The 17,171-nt window shown below is 41.8% G+C and overlaps 1 protein-coding gene across 8 annotated transcripts in view; it reads left to right on the top strand.

Annotated features, from left to right (window-relative positions):
- The window catches only part of LOC116586604 (solute carrier family 22 member 4), a 42,311-nt gene extending 28,682 nt beyond the window's left edge, over positions 1 to 13,629 (top strand). For 3 of the 8 annotated variants that reach the window (XM_032336780.1, XM_032336776.1, XM_032336783.1), the window contains 6 exons: positions 2,115 to 2,241; positions 5,380 to 5,480; positions 6,786 to 7,000; positions 8,016 to 8,198; positions 10,676 to 10,811; positions 12,164 to 13,629. In XM_032336780.1, the coding sequence (XP_032192671.1) occupies positions 2,115 to 2,241; positions 5,380 to 5,480; positions 6,786 to 7,000; positions 8,016 to 8,198; positions 10,676 to 10,811; positions 12,164 to 12,302 (901 nt within the window). In that variant the 3' untranslated portion in view covers positions 12,303 to 13,629. Of the gene's footprint in view, positions 1 to 2,114; positions 2,242 to 5,379; positions 5,481 to 6,785; positions 7,001 to 8,015; positions 8,199 to 8,330; positions 8,367 to 10,004; positions 10,124 to 10,675; positions 10,812 to 12,163 lie in introns of those variants that run through there. The other 5 variants (XM_032336777.1, XR_004284082.1, XM_032336779.1 and 2 more) reach the window with 5 other exon arrangements.
- The last annotated feature ends 3,542 nt before the right edge of the window (positions 13,630 to 17,171 follow it).

The raw sequence follows: 17,171 nt of genomic DNA, 5'->3' as shown, positions 1-17,171 counted from the left end.
TACAAAGCCGTGTGCTTGTCCTAAAAGTTTAACAGTCTTAGCATTTTCCTATAAAAACAAAATAGCTTTCTTATGAACACCTTGTTCTTGAGGGTGGGACTTCCTGAAGCCATGCTCATCAGTCTAGGTGGGTTGGGGTCATGAGGGGTTGGCTTCGGGCTGCCGTGCTCCCTGCTGCCCACTCAATGTAAGAGACTTTCCAGAAATGCCCTGCCCCTGCTCTATCTGAATTCAGTCTACAGAGAGCCTATAGTGTAAACCTTGTTTGGTGCTCCACTAACTTCTACAATGATCAACTAGACTTGATTCTCCATCCAGCACAAAACCCATGGCCAAAGTAGAAATCATGGCACCCTGAGCACCATGGGCTGGAAATGGGAGTAAGCCCTGCTGGTGGTTTGGGGATTTTTATATCTCAAGTTCCCTTTTGTTTGGCAAGAACAGACCATAATCATGAATGGAGTATATGTATGGGGGGGGGGGAGCCCATAGATGCAGCATGGGGGAGGCTTTGCAATATCTAGCCAACTAAACATTAGGAACTTGAGGTCCATGAGGGCCCTTAGAGCCGGTGGGCAGAAAGTAGGGTATTTCTAAGAACAACCTAGTGGAGGAAAGACATGGCTCAGAATTAGAAGTGTGGTATACATGGATATAGGCGTGAAGTACACAGTGGCTAGAAAGCAAGAGCTCTAATTCTGCACTAAAGCAGTAGCCACTACCCACATGGTAAATAAAATTAAAAAATTATTTTGCTCATTCACACCAGTTACACCATCTCAATAGCCACACAAGTTTATTGGCTACGATATAAGGCAATGCAGCTACAGAGCCCTGCAGAAAGCTTTCCTGGATAGAGCAGCTCTAATTATAGAAGGCCAGTGACCTACCATCAACAGAGTTACTACAGGGACCAACTAAGGGCATGTTCCAAAGTGACATAAACTGGGTTCCTTTTTTAACCCATGTGCTAGTAGGCTGGGGAAGGGAGCTGAGGCTTGGCCTTTTGACAAGTTGTGCTTTACTCTGAGGTTAATTCCTGGTGAGGCTTTGGAGAAGCCCCTTTATTTATTTATTTATTTAAAAAAGATTTTATTTATTTATTTGACAGATAGATCACAAGTAGGCAGAGAGGCAGGCAGAGAGAGGAAGGGAAGCAGGCTCCCTGCAGAGCAGAGAGCCCGAGCCAGGACTCCAGGATCTGACCTGAGCTGAAGGCAGAGGCTTTAACCCACTGAGCCACCCAGGCGCCCCTGGAGGAGCCCCTTTAATGAGAGGAGGTCTCTGTGTCTGCTACATGTGATGTATTTTCTCAGATCACTGAATATTGACCGATAGGTAAGAAAAACAAGAGCTGGCAGAGGAATGGCTAAGAGATACTGAGAAGCAAAAAGTAAGAATAGAAAATATATAAATAAATATAAGTATGAGAAAAAGAAATTCTAATAGAAAAATTAGGAAAAAATAGAAGCAAACTCTGTGTAATAAAAAGTTCCTAGACATAAAAAAAAAAAAAAAAGAAAGAAAGAAAATTGTCTCCCAAAACCTCGTTTGGTGACTCATTGCCCTGGGGATCTGAGAGTCACAGGGACAGCCCATGGTGGGGCTGTCCACATTTCCACCTTTTCCTGTGACTACAAGAAAAGCCCAAAGAGCACAGATGCCTTGGCCACCTTTACTTGGTAAATTTCTGACCATTATCAGCTGGGCACCAGGAGTTCTCCAAGGGATGGACGCGCTGAAAAGACACTTGAGTGTGTTTCTTTAAGAGCCACATTGGTTATTACATTTGAAATGACTTTCTCCCCCTGCCCTGGCTTACAGCACCTATAGTTAATGTTACCCTTTATTGTCTGATCCAGCCCTCCAGTCCAACTGATGATTAGCCTTGTGATTTGATCAGAACTTTGAAACTTGGAGGTGCTTTTATTTATTCCTATTATCAGTGGAAATCTTATGAGGTCTCCTTCCTGGTTTTTTTTTGTTGTTGTTTTAATAGACAAACTAAAATCTGACAAAATAAAAATTGTTTGGGGGCAACTTACGGTGACTAGTATTATTAGTACTACTATTACTGCTATTGTGAAAAATAAACAATTACAAATTTATTCCAGGTTTATTCCCGAATCTCCCCGGTGGTTGATATCCCAGAGAAGATTTTCAGAGGCTGAAAGTATCATCCAAAAAGCTGCAAAAATGAACAACATAGCTGCCCCAAGGGTGATTTTTGATCCTATGGAGGTAAGCATTTGCAGATGTGTCCTCTTAAAGTCAGCAATGCATTCTTGATTTAATTGAATCTGACGTGTGCCCAGTGTGCACCAGGCTCTGTGTGAGTCCTTGAGACCCTATGATGACGAAGTGCTGATGTGAAACCTACCTCAGAGGGCTGCGAGGGAATGAGATGCAATCATATATGCAAACTGCTTAGTTTACAACATGTGTTGATTAAATACTAGTCCCCCTTCCCTTTGGCAAGTTTTATCTCCAACTTTATGTTGGTGTTGCTCCATACCACTGGTGCAGTTACATACCAGTGATTTCTCAATGTCCAGATAAAGTGGAAAAAATGTGGTTGAAGGGCATGCCATCCATGATGTCCCCACCATACTCTGAATCATTCTGCAGCTGCTGAGGAAGCCGTGTTTGCCTTTGGTTTGCTGCGTTGTGTCTACACCCTAAAGGTGTGAAGGCATAGGCTCAAGGAGTCACCCCTGAAAACAGGAGGCCACAAGGGAAAGATGATATTCTGTGGTAGCAGCCGTACTCACTGACAGTCAGTGGGGAATTGCAGTGTCCCTGTCCACGCCCTCTGCTGGGTCCTAGAGAAAATAAGAAAAGTTAGATACAGTTTCTATGCTTAAGGAGCACAGCGTGTAGCTAAGGTGGTCAAGAGGATTAGATGTAAACATAAAACAGGAGGAAGTGCTAAGTATCCAAGGTAGGGATGCTGTATAGCAGCAGAGAAAGGCAGCAGATGGACTCCAGGCTGAAGAGGCAGGTCCAAACCAGGGTCTGGAGGCTTAGATGAGTGGAGAGGAGGGGGGCAGGGCATTCCTTGCTACGAGAAGGGCAGGGGACTATTCAGGATACCCCAAGAAGATGGGGACAGCTACAGCGACAGTATGCCTGCTCCACACCAAGTCTATAGACTCAAGTCTGGCCTCCCCAGAAAGCAGGACTCTGTAGAGGTTGGGAGGCACGTGGAGCCTGAACTGGACGAGCCCGCTGAAGGAAAGGGAGCTTGTGCTCCTCTCCGCTGCTCACCTCTTGGCAAAGGTGTATATGCCAGCACATACAGCCTGCTCGGAATGACAATGGAGAGTCTACCAGATGGCAGGCATGGTGTTAGTTTCTTTGATGTTCATGCAAGCCAGAGCTAGTGGGTACTACTCCAGGCCCTTTTTCCAGGGGTGGACACTGAGGTACAGGGAAGCTAAGGAATTTGCCCACAACCACAGAGCTAGGTCTCTTGGTACCAGAGTACATGCACTAAACAACATGTCATTTCCTAACTCATGTTAGAGGCAGTGGATAGAAAAAAATACAGAATAGTGTCGTGTTGGAAAGCTATCTTGGGCTTCCCTGGCTTTCTTTCTGAAGTACCTTCAGCCTGCTCGTGGTATCTGGTCCAAAGATATTTTGGTGACTCCATATAGGCACAAGCCCTGGATATAAGACTATTCTTGTCTCAAAATACAGAGTTGTAGGCTTCAGGGCCCCAGTCAGGATTCAGAGTCAGCATGCCCTGGGTGGAACCTGGCAAGCTGCATTTTCATAAAGGTCCTGTGGAAGCAGCAAGTGTGAACATGGGCCTGATACACAGGTCCTATCCATGCATGGCACCACTTCCAGAACCCTCCATGAAGACTTCTAGTTCCTACTAGTTTATGCAGGGGCTTTACTTTGGTTGTGATAATAGGGTTTTGCTGCCAGGGGCATGTTCTAGGGATGTTCACTCCAAACTGTGTAGAAGAAAAAAAGTAAAATGTCTGAGAGAAGCAGGTGGGAGTGTCTGGTTATTCTTGGAAAGAAGGATGCTCATATCTGGGGAGCACCTGCTACAAAGGCAGGTCTGGCAGTCTTACTCCTTCACAGCATACACTCCTTCCTAAGCCTCTTACTGCATATACCTCATGTCCTAAAGAGATTCCACACCTCAGAGCCCTGTAACTTTTTTTACAAGCTCCAATAAACTTAGTTATCTAGATTTCTACAACAATGGCAAGTTAACTTTAGTAAATTAAAAGTAGAGGAAGCCCATTGACAGCAATGAGAAACTACCACCAACCAGATTGTTAGCATCTTTTTCTCAATGGTGCAGTCATAGTAATAATTATAGTTAAAAAAAAAGTTGGGCATCTATCATGGTTCAAGTACTATGCTAAGCTTCATATGTGTGTGTGTGTGTTTGTGTGTGTGTGTGTGTGTGTGTATATGTATATATGATCTCATTTAATCTCAACTCCCAATTATTATATCTTTTTTTTAAAAGATTTTATTTATTTATTTGACAGACAGAGATCACAAGTAGGCAGAGCAGTAGGCAGAGAGAGAGGAGTAAGCAGGCTCTCCACTGAGCAGAGAGCCCGATGCGGGTCTTGATCCCAGGATCCTGGGATCATGACCCGAGCCGAAGGCAGAGGCTTTAACCCACTGAGCCACCCAGGCACCCCTATTATATCTTTTTTAAAAAAAAGATTTATTTATTAACTTGACAGAGAGAGACACAGCAAGTGAGGGAACACAAGCTAGGGGAGTGGGAGAGGGAGAAGCATGCTTCCCGCGGAGCAGGGAGCCTGATGGGGGGCTCGATTTCAGGACCCTGGGATCATGACCCGAGCCGAAGGCAGATGCTTAACAACTGAGTCCAGGTGCCCCTATTTATACCCTTTTAAAGGAGAAGTGAACTGATGCTCAGACCTTTTGTCCAAGGCCCTCCGTGAATCCAAATCTCTTCTGACCCTGAGACAACAACAAGAAAAATACAAAAAGCAGACATGGACCTCAAGGGAGTTGGGGCTGTTTGGCCCTATCCACTCAACAGGTCCTAAGGATCACAGCTCAGTGTGATTCGAGTCACCACAGTGGTGACCATGAGTCAAGAAAAGGCTTATTAGCAGTCAGGGTTTATATAAAGAGGCAGTGAAGCCAATGTTACATATTTCAAAGGCTCTGTCTAAAGTGGGCCACAAGTATTTTGAAGAGTTAGGATAAGCATTTTATAGTAGATGCCCTTATTCCCCTCAAATTCCAGACTTCTGAGCATATTCAAGGTGAAGGAGCATTATAGGCATAACAGGTCTTTCCCACAATGCCAATGGTTGAAGATACCTCCTCATTACCTTGTAATCTTACAGTTTATTTACATTATTTTAGCTACAGGAACTAAAACTCCCTGGTCAGCAGAAAGTTCTCATTCTGGACCTGTTCAGGACTCGGAATATTGCCACAATAACCATTATGTCCTTGCTCCTGTGGTAAGTAATAAGTGATCTATGAATATGACACACAACACCTAAGGATACAACTGATTTTCTCTAATTCACAGCAATGTCAGGGCAAGGGTTGAGTCTTCCTGAGACAACAGAAATTCTAGAATTCTAAGTTATTTGGAAATGGCTCCATTCAACTCATGGAACTGGATGCTGAAAAAAAGTCACAGGGAACGTAAAAAAGTAACATGACATTTAAGCCTGCTTACTGTGGGCCACAGGGAAAGGGTCTCTCCCCTCCTAAAGTCATTGGGATTCATACTAATTACATTGCTGGTTCCTGAAAGTGAGAGGCTAATTCAGCTCCTGCTTCCTGAAGCTATACTGTCAACAGAACAGTGACATCAGAGTAACAATGTTCCTGAAAACATTTTTCAGATATCCTCTGCTTTTCAGTCATGTTAGTAGTAAGCAAACTTCTGCACAGAGGAGTCTGCAAGGTGCAGTTGTTTTTGCACAAAAGAGCTTTACAGTTCTGCGGAAGTCAACTGTAATGACAGGGTATGCGGTGTGTACTATGTTCAATGGGACTTTCATTCTCTTCCCTAAAGTGAGTTTTTTTTTTTTAAAGATTTTATTTATTTATTTATTTGACACAGAGAGAGATCACAAGCAGGCAGAGAGGCAGGCAGAGAGAGAGGAGGAAGCAGGCTCCCTGCTGAGCAGAGAGCCCAATGCGGGGCTCGATCCCAGGATCCTGGGATCATGACCTGAGCCGAAGGCAAGTGGCTTTAACCCACTGAGCCACCCAGGTGCCCCATCCTAAAGTGAGTTTTAATAAATCGATTGGAATTCACCGAAAGAGAATCCTATGTGTCCTCATTTTTCTTTAGGGTAAGAATAAATCTGGATTTTGTGTTCACTGACTTGACTGGCAGTCTTTCTTCAGATAATAGTTGTAAGGGAACAAGGATGTACGAACTGTTCAGGAAATACTGAAATCTGAAATTAACTAGACCAGGGTAGGTGTTGTTAAATGTTGGCAGATCTAGACTAGTGCTGTCCAAGAGAACTTGCCACAACAATGAAAATGTTTTATGTCTGAGTTGTCCATTGTCGTAACCACTAGGCACAGGTGGCTCTGAAGCAGGTGAAGTGTGGCCAGTGTGACTAAAGAACTGAATTTTTAATTTAATTTAATTTTAATTGACATACTTTTTAAATAGCCCTATGTGGCTAGTGGCTACTTGTAGGACAGAAAGACCAGGACAATTTCTTGACCATCATGGAATCATTGAGTGGTTCAGGCTATCCTCTTGGCATCTTTGCCTTTTTTCTTTTGTCTTTCAGGATGCTAACCTCAGTGGGTTACTTTGCTCTGTCTCTCAACGCTCCTAATTTACATGGAGATGCCTACCTGAACTGTTTCCTTTCTGCCTTGATTGAGGTTCCAGCTTACATTACAGCCTGGCTGCTGCTTCGAAAGCTGCCTCGGCGTTACATCATCGCCGGCGTACTGTTCTTGGGAGGAGGTGTGCTTCTCTTAATTCAGTTCGTACCCGCAGGTAAGAAGTTAACCAATATTAACCGCTTACTGGAAAAGAGCTGCACCTTAACTAGACTAATCATTAGTCACTGTGCCCTGTTTGTGTCGCCTTTACATCATAAGCTCCTCTTAAGTCAACCGGACAAGCGATAGCTAACTACGGCATTTCCTGTATTCACAACTCCCCTGACATGGGAGTCAGCCTTAAGGGATCAGAAATCACTGCCTGAGAGGAAGCCTGATGCCGTCCATCATTCCCTTGGTACTTTCAGACCTCTTCTCTGATGAACATTTTCCAGTGTTGCAGTGCATAGGACTGCCAGTTCCCATACAAGGCAGTGATTTTTAGGGCCTGTAATCCTTAAGCAGTTGAAGAGCACACGAAGATATTTGCTTCTTTCTTCTCCTTATGCCTAACTTTCTCATATTAAAATGTTGTCAATAGATCATTGATAACCTAGTATTATACATAAAACATATATCTCTTTGATAATTATAAACAGGTTAGAAAGGATAGGTCTTTCTCTTTGAAGATTAAACTTAATGATATTAACATGCTAACAAATTACCATGAAACTGCTGTAACAAATAAAAGTGGGCATAGGTCACTGAATGCATAAATGATCTAGAAAAACAGTAGAGCAGAATAGAAAGCAACCCGTCACTCTCCATCTTTGTTTGTGTCCAATTATTAAGATATTTGAAGACAAAGTGTTACTTGGGGAATATCTCCTTTTTTTTTTTTTAAGAGAGAGACGTGGGGAAAGAGAGGGGCAGAGAGAGAGAGAGAGAATCTTAATCGTAAGCACACTCGCTACAGAGCCCAGGATAGGGCTGGATCTCATGATCTTGAGAATATGAGTTGAGCTGAAATCAAAGTTGGAAGCTTACCTGACTGAGTCATCTAGGTGCTCTGGCAACATCTTTACATTATAAAAACATTGCTGTACAAGCAAAGAGGACAATGAAAGCAACTCAGTTAACAAAGTCTTACTTCTAGAAGCACTTCTTTTTACACGGGGTCTCTTTTCCAGATTACAACTTCTTGTCCATTGGTCTGGTGATGTTAGGGAAGTTCGGGATCACCTCTGCTTTCTCCATGCTGTATGTCTTCACCGCAGAGCTTTACCCCACCCCGGTCAGGAACATGGCCGTGGGGGTCACATCCATGGCCTCCAGAGTGGGCAGCATCATTGCTCCCTACTTTGTTTACCTCGGTGAGATGCATCTTGTCAATTTGTTCTTTTTTTTAAATATAAAGGAATAGATTTTTCATTGTGAAAAAATGCAAACAGCACAGAAAGTACTGGAAAAAGTACAACTTCACTTCTTCTCTCTCGGCTCCCCAGACTGCAGCCCTAGAAGTAGCTAATATTAACACTTTGGTGAGTAACCCTTCAGACATTTTGTTTTGCAAAACATATATGTATATACACAATAAAATTAAACACACAAACAAAATTATATATATTGTTTCACAACTTTTTAAATACAACATTGTATCACAATATCTTTCCTTATTAGTGTATATAGCTTTTACCTTCTTTTTAGTTAGTATATATTCTTCCAATGTATGTATATACATATTTGTTTAACTAGGCTCAATGGATAGACATTTATGCTATTTCCTGTTTTTTGTTATTACACATAACACTACAATAAACATTCCTCTATCCCCCAAAGATCCTTTGTTCACTTAATTACATACACTTGGATTTGTGGATTGTTGGAGCAAATTAAAATTTTCATAGATATTGCCAAACTGGCCTCTAAAATTTGTACTAATTTACAATCCAACTATCAATATATGAGAGGGCCTATTTCTCCATATCCTCACTAACAAAGAGGATGACCCAATTTTTTAATCATTGGTAATCTGTTACCTGAAAAATGGATATCATTATTGCTTTCATTTCTAATTCAATTATAAATAAGGTTGAATTTTTTTTAAAGATTTCTTTATTTATTTGAGAGACAGAGCACAGGAGAACATGCTCACATGTGTTGGGGGGAAGGGGCAGAGGGAGAGAATCTTCAAGCAGAAGCCCCACTGAGCACAAAGTACCATGCAGGGCTCTATCTCAACACCCATGAGATCGTGACCTGAGACGAAATCAAGAGTCAGACATTTAACCGAGGGCTGAGCCACCCAGGCGCCCCTGATTTGTGAGAGCTCTTTGTAATTGAGAGAAACTAGCCCTTTGCATATATGTGGTAAATATTTTTCTTAGTTCATCGTATACTTTGACTTTATGATATTTTAGGGAATTTTAGTTTTTATACGGTCAGATTTTGCAATCTGGAGTAACACCACAGGGGGGCTTTGGTGGGTTGTTCAGTGAACGTAGGATCTTGTACTCCAAGCCTAAGCCTCATTAAGGACTCTGACGGTGACAGATGCTGATACACCTCCTATTCTTCCTAGTCATCCATTGGTTACCTACTGGTTCAAACACTCATGCAAACAAATACTAGATCTGAATTCTCATGAAAGGTACACCCTAATTTTTGCAGAGAAAGTGAAACATTTTCTTATCTTAAACATACTCTGCATTGCTGCCCTGAACAAGCCCTAAGAAAGCACATTATAATATCGAATGGTGTCAGGGCATCTGGGTGGCTTAGTGGGTTAAAGCCTCTGCCTTTGGCTCGGGTCAGATCTCAGGGTTCTGGGATTGAGCCCCTACATCAGGGTCTCTCCTCAGCAGGGAGCCTGCTTCCTCCTCTCTCCCTGCCTGCCTCTCTGCCTACTTGTGATCTCTGTCTGTCAAATGAATAAATAAAATCTTTTTTAAAAATATTGAATGGTGTCATTTTCCCTTCGTTCCTTCTTCTTTCAGGCCATGCTCACTTGGTCTAAGGGCAGACCACTGGTACAGATGAAAGGGAGGAGTCTGAAACAGCTTTCTGTTCTGCAACGACTACTCCCGTTAGTGACACAGACACCTCAGAGGAGCTTCCAGATTAAGATCTGTCTAATAAAATTCTTGGGTGTGTTGTTCCTCTATAATCTCTGTTTGCAGAAAAGAGGCAAGATGAGGATCTGTTATTCTCCTGTCCAAGTAATGCCACATAAGGAAGAGGTGGAACGGTTCTTATAAAACCAAGACACATAGATGTTGCAAAATGAAACCAAATCCAGGTATATAGTGCATTCACTATGCCTGACATTGAGTGATTGAAATTGGATTAAACATATTACTTAGGTTTTTTTTTTTTTAAGAGATTCATGGCTCTTTGGACCTTGCTGTCCACTGCAGCCAACTTCATAGTTCAGGCAAAAGCAAAGTTCACACCAGTCATCATGGCCTGTCCCTGCCCCTGTGATGTCCTTTCTCCTCCTTGATGTCCTCTCATCCCCATCTCCAATGACTTCCACCTTGAGAGGGAAAACTTGGTTGGCAAAGACTTTCATCAATGGAACATCTGTCACTCATGGTTCAATAGTGGCTTAGAGAATGCCAAATGGCATGAAAGACTTTACGATATTGCAAAAGCACATAGGGAAATGACTATGGAAATCACAGAGGCAATGGCTTCTGCCAAAAAGAAACTGTGATCTTTTGCATACCTTTTTCCTTCTGAAAATGTTCAGATTTGCATACTCTCAAATACTGTTTGCCACCATGACAAAACAATTCCCAGGAGTATCTGGAGAATCCCTGTATCCAATTGATGTTCTTGTGCCTTCCAGGTGCTTACAACAGAGTTCTGCCCTACATTGTCATGGGTAGCCTGACTGTCTTCATTGGAATCATCACCCTTTTCTTCCCTGAAAGTTTTGGAATGACTCTACCTGAGACCTTAGAGCAGATGGAGAAAGTGAAAGGGTAAGTGGAACTTTAAAAACTGGTAGCAATGGGGCGCCTGGGTGGCTCAGTGGGTTAAAGCCTCTGCCTTCAGCTCAGGACATGATCTCAGGGTCCTGGGATCAAGCCCTGAGTTGGGCTCTCTGCTCAGCAGGGAGCCTGCTTCCTCCTCTCTCTCTGCCTGCTTCTCTGCCTGTTTGTGATCTCTGCCTGTCAAATAAATAAATAAAAATAAAATAAAAATAAAAACTGGTAGCAAAATCCCTCAGAAGGAATAAACATTCAATAATAGCCAGGAAATTTCTGAAAAAGCAGAGTAGAAAGTAGAGAGTAGCTCTATCAGATAATAAAGCATATTACTAAGCAAAGATAATTAAAATGATATGATAAGGGTATAGGAATAGAACCACTGGAATAATATAGAGTTCAGAATTAAATCCAAGAAACTATGAGAACTCAGTCTGTGCTAAAAAGTAGCAATTTGAAATCAGTAAGGAAAATTAGATTATTCAGTAAAGGGTGTTAGAGAATTCAGCTAGCCATGCTGGATAAATTAAAAAATTACATCCTACTCCAGAATAATACATCAATAAATTGCAGAGTGTTTAAAAATTGAGGCCTAAAAATGTAAAATCATAAGTGTATCAGAAGAAAACACATATTTTTGTTATGTCTTGTTCAGAGAAGGCCTTTCTGAACATGGTATGAAAAGCAAAGAGAGGTAAAGGAAAAGATTGCTACCACTGATTATGAAACTTTAGAAATTGTTGGCACAGCAAGAAAGGAAACTGTAAATAAAAACAAAGGTCAAAAAGCCAAGCAGGGGGGGGAATATTTGCAACACACAATATACACATGGGGCTTATACAGCTAATATACACGAAACTCTCAGCAGTCAGTGGGAAAAAGACAGACAACGCAGCAGGAAAACTGGCAAAGGTCACCAACAATCAGTTGACAGAAACACAATCTCATTGGCAGGTATATACATGGAAAACAATACTTGTCCACATTAATAAAGAAATATGAAATGAAACAATTTAATATCTTTTGGGGGGGCCTATGAGATTTAGGAGAGTTTTCCCTCCTGATACCCACCATTTCTGACACCAACTAGGTGTCCTACAGTATCATTCAATTCCAACACTAACCACCAGTTTGCATCAGAATCCACAGGTTTTAGAGCTTAGTCCCACAAGACTGCCCTCCCTTCAGATGCCGGTGGTAAATATCAGGTCCCCAGGTTATTCACACTTTTATCCAACTTGGTTGCAAAGTCTGGTGTTTCCACAACCTCCCCTCTCTCCACTCAAGTTCAGTAATTTGCCAGAATGACTCACAGAACTCAGCTAACAGTTTCCTTACCATTTCAGGTTTATTATAAAGAATGCACATGAACAGTCAAATGAAGAGTTACAAAGGGTGAAGTCCAGAAGGGTCCAGAGTGCAAGAGCTTCTGTCCCCATGCATTTGGGGAACACCACCATCCTCACACATGGATGTGTTCACTAATTCAGAAGCTCTCTGAACCTCAATGTTCGGGGGTTTTATGGAGGTTTTATCATCTTGGCATGATCCATAACTAATCCAACCTCTAGCCCCTGACCCCTCCTTGGAGGTTGGAAGGTGGAGCTGAAAGTTCCAGGCTTCTAATCAAGGCCTGATCTTTCTGGCAACCAGCCTCCATCCTGAAGCTATCAAGGGGCCCTCCAAGAGTTGCCTAATTAGAACAAAACACAAGATGCTCCTATGCCCCCATCAACCAGGAAATGACAAAAGATTTAGGAGCTTTGTGTCAGGAACAGGGGACAAAAATCAAATATCTTTCTACAGTATCATAGATTGGCAAACAATTAAAGATGAGTGGATTTATAGAAGTTGAGATTCTAGAGTGAAACTGCCTGGCTTCAAATCCCAAATCTAGAGCGTGAATTTGGGGAAATTACTTAATTTTCACTAAACCTTGGGATTCACATCTATTATATGGAAATAGTTCATATGACTATCTTGAAGTTCTATAAGATAACACGTCTTTAGTGCCTGGCCATGAAGAACATAACTATGTATGAGTGGATGATTCTGATCTCTGACAGAACATGTATAACAAAGTGTGCCCCCCAAATTGTTTTCTTCTAATGATATAACTATTTCAACATTAACTTTAAAATGCTGAGAAGTCATGTTTACCATTCCATCCTTTCCTTAGGGAAACTGTAGAATTAGAGAATACAAGCTCTAGACCCCTGAGCTATTATTAGAGTTATATTCATTGACTGGATAAATGTTTTTCTTTTTTCTTTATTTCTTTTTTTTTTTTTCAGTGTTGGACAAAAGTTTTTCAATGTCAGTCTGGCATTATGAAGAGGGGAATCTTGAATATTAAATTTTCTTTAACCCTTATTTTATTTTCAGGTTCAGGTTTAGGAAAAAACCAAGAGATTCGGTGCAGAAGGAAGAAAATCCCAAAGTTCTAATAACTTCGTTCTGATACGATCTCCACCACCATTTGGTGACCTGAAAACTAAATGCATCAAACTCTGTGAGAAAACCAAAGCCTTTCCTAAGGAACTGGACCAAGCCTAAAGATGAACACTAAGATGACTCTGCTTTTCAAATACTTGTCATAGAGCACACGCTGGGCCACTCTTCAGATGATCTTCTTGTTTTAAAAACCATTTCCAGAGAGTTTACCATCCTGATGAATTCGATGAAATGGGTTCATAAGATTTTTTGAAAATCTTATGGTCAAGGACTGGTAAATCCATACAAATATTGACACTCATTTTCAAACATACAAATACTATTCAAATAAAAAGAATGTCATTGTATTAACGCAACTATCAGGTGACAACAGTATGTGTGTGTTTATATGTATCACTGAAACAGCACATTCAAAATTATAGTCGTGTTTGAGGCAAACTCATATACTGCTGTAACTAAATGATTAGATGTGGTATTCCCAACCAGAAAATTTTGTACCATCCTTTGAAGGGAATTGACGGCAGGTAACAGTAGTGTTTTGCAAGTGAAATGCCACAGGAGATCGAGTAGCTTGGATTGTATGACCCACTAGCCTTTAGGAAGGGAACCCAGACAGTTCCCTGCTACAGTTTCATCGGCTATAACTCACCGGTCTGCGTTCACTGTGATCTTTTTGAGCATGTGTTTAAACCATCTGTTTCTTTAGAGCGGCTGAAGAGGTATTTCGCTAAACAGAGAATCAGGAGAGCCACAAACCAGTTAGGTCGGTAAAGACTGCTCGTATGCCCTGCAGCCAAGAGCTGTTTCAAGCCAACTATCTGGAGAGACTTTTAAAACAGTTCTTTCCATTAATAGATTCCTTCCTAAGTGTCGTCTACAGCTGCTAGTCTCTCCAGCCGGGGCTGCATCTGGTTTCAGTTCCACAAGTGAGTGGGAGAGAAGAAAGCTGGGGTCCTGTATTATGATAAGCTCAGGAGAGACACGTCCAGTCACTGTCTTAGCATGTTTTAGGCACACTGAGATGACAACAGAGCAGGACATTACTCCTGGACACCTGGGCGGCATGCTTTCATTGAAAGTGGCCTCTGTGACTGCAGCACAGTGGTAAGCTCCCCTTTCCTATACCCAGCACTATGCTGTGTGCGTAGAAACAGGTAGCCACTGCTTTTAAGATGATGCTGGATGGCATCAGCTCTGAAAAACAATTATCCTCAAAAGTAAATTTTCACAAACTATTTTTTAGAGGAAACTTGGATGTAATATTTTTGATAAATAGTCCTTATTATTTCAGGTTCCTTATCTTGAACTTTTCTGATTAACCCCTAATTCTTTTTCTCTCTATTGCCATATTTCTAACACATATTTTATATTCTACTGACACACTAATCCTACCTTTTGGCTGTTTCTTTAAAATCCACCAGAATATCCTAGAATAATTTATGTTTCTCATTGGAGACAGAAGCATAGCTTCATCCACCCAGTGCTTTCATCTCCCTCATGGATGCAGCCTATCTGGATCAGCTTGCCACCTACCTTGCTGAGCACTGGGCAGCCTGTCCCACAGAGAGCAGGCCATGCTGCCTCCCAAGAAGCTCTTCTCGAACTTTCTTCCCACCCCACCGGCAGTGGCTGTTCCCTCCTCTGAGCTCTTCAGGTACTTGTTAACCCTCACTGAGCTGAACACAGCCTCTTAGCCTCTGGCGGGCTAGGAACCTTACCTTGTTTCTCTTTTCATCCTCTATATATCTGTTTAACACAGTGCTTTCCTGCATTTAACAAGCACTGATAAATATTTTTTAGTTAAGAAACTCTGTAACTCCAGTTTGGTGGAAGTGTTTGTTTGATATATAGACATTAAAATTTTTAAATGCCTATTTACAAAATGCTCTTAAAGCTTTTTCTAAATATAAGACGTAAGGATGTGATAATTAACTTTTACTGTTGTTTGTACATTAAAATAGTAAGAGATGACTTCTTTAAATGTTTGTATAAAGGCAACAAGTACATAGATGACTATCTCTTTGATAGCTCAAAGACCAAGTAGATCAACAGATGTCAAAAGATCGTTTGATTAAATTCAAGATACATTCCTGATTTTTAAAAACTGCTTTTAAAGTTAGATCTACAAGGTAACATCCCACACTGGCTTATGAATAGCAGTCAGACGGGCAGCCAATCTCATATTGCATGTTCTAGAATCTAGTGTCCTGCCTAGGTTCTGTTAGCTTCTGTACCAGACCTTCCTCCTTTATTCTGCTCCTGCCCATCCTGAGTCTGTCCTCAGCGCAGCAGCCTGAGTTATCTAAATGAGACCATGTCAATTTCCCACTCAAAACCTTCCAAGAGCTTCCCATCTCAGGTACTCTTCTTCCCCACTTTATGGTCTCATGGCACATGCTTTTATTTACCTGAGTTTCGTCCTACTTCCTTCAGGTTTTTGAAAAGTTAAAGTCTTTTTGATAGTCTATACATAGGAGGTTCATATGTCCCAATATGAGCATGAGCAGGGAACAGCAGGCAGAGGGAGAGAGAGTGGGAGAAGCAGACTCCTTGCTGAGCAGGGAGCCTGATGCGGGACTGGATCCCAGGACCCTGAAATCATGACCTGAGTTGAAGGCAGATGCTTAGTGACTGAGCCCCCCAGGTACGCCTATTTATTCATTTTTAAACAAATATTTATCAAGTATCAAATATGTATATGTACCAAACATACTTCTAACTGTTGGGGATGGAATGTTAAGCTCCATGAGGAAGAAGGACATTAAAAAAAAATGAAGAGGTAAATTAGGATGTTAGAGGGTAATAAAAACTATGGTGAAAAATGAACAAGGTACAGGTGAGTTTGGGACAGAAAGAACAAGATACAATTTAAAATTGGGTAGTCAGGTAAGTATTTATCAAGCAGTTGACATTTGAGCAAAGACATAGGTTAGGGACACACAGAGCAGGACCCTGTAATTGGTGAGCATATATAACTGGTCATCCAAACTGGGACATTTTTAGAGTGAAAGGTTTTGGGGGGTATTAATAATCACCCTAGGCCCATAGATAGATACTGTCATAGATGCAGGCAGAGAGAGAGAGAGAAGAAGACTCCCCGCTGAGCAGAGAGCCCGATGTGGGGCTCAATCCCAGAACCCCAGGATCATGACCTGAGCCGAAGCAGAGGCTTTAACCCACTGAGCCACCCAGGCGCCCCGAGAGAGAGATTCTTAAGTAGGGTCCATGCCCAGCACAGAACCTGATGCGGGGCTCAGTCTCACAATTCTGAGAACATGACCTGATCTGAAATCAAGAGTTAGACACTTAACCGACTGAGTCACCCAGGCACTCCACAAATAGTCTGATTTAAAAATGGACAAAAGATTTTAATAAGAAGTTCTCCAAAGAAGATACACAAATGGCCAGCAAGCATATGAAATGATGCTAAACATCACTAATCATGAGAATCTCAAACCAAAAGCACAAGACACCACCTCATACCCATTAGGATGGCTGCTATAAGAAAAGCAGAGGGGCGCCTGGGTGGCTCAGTGGGTTAAGCCGCTGCCTTCGGCTCAGGTCATGATCTCAGGGTCCTGGGATCGAGCCCCGCATCAGGCTCTCTGCTCAGCAGGGAGCCTGCTTCCCTCTCTCTGCCTGCCTCTCCATCTACTTGTGATTTCTCTCTGTAAAATAAATAAATAAAATCTTTAAAAAAAAAAAAAAGAAAGAAAAGCAGAAAACAAGTGTTGACAAGGATGTGGAGAAATTGGAATACTTATGCACTCTTGGTGGGTATGTGAAATGGTGTAGAAACTCTGGAAAACAGCATGGAGTTCCCTCAAAAAAATTAAAAATAGAACTACAGTATGATTCAGCAGTCCCACTTCTGGGTGTATTTCCAAAATAGTTCAAAGC

This window comes from Mustela erminea, chromosome 3, assembly GCF_009829155.1.
Source record: "Mustela erminea isolate mMusErm1 chromosome 3, mMusErm1.Pri, whole genome shotgun sequence".
Classification (NCBI taxonomy): domain Eukaryota; kingdom Metazoa; phylum Chordata; class Mammalia; order Carnivora; family Mustelidae; genus Mustela; species Mustela erminea.
The sequence above is the reverse complement of the archived record's forward strand: the minus strand, read 5'-3'. Positions and strand labels throughout refer to the sequence as shown.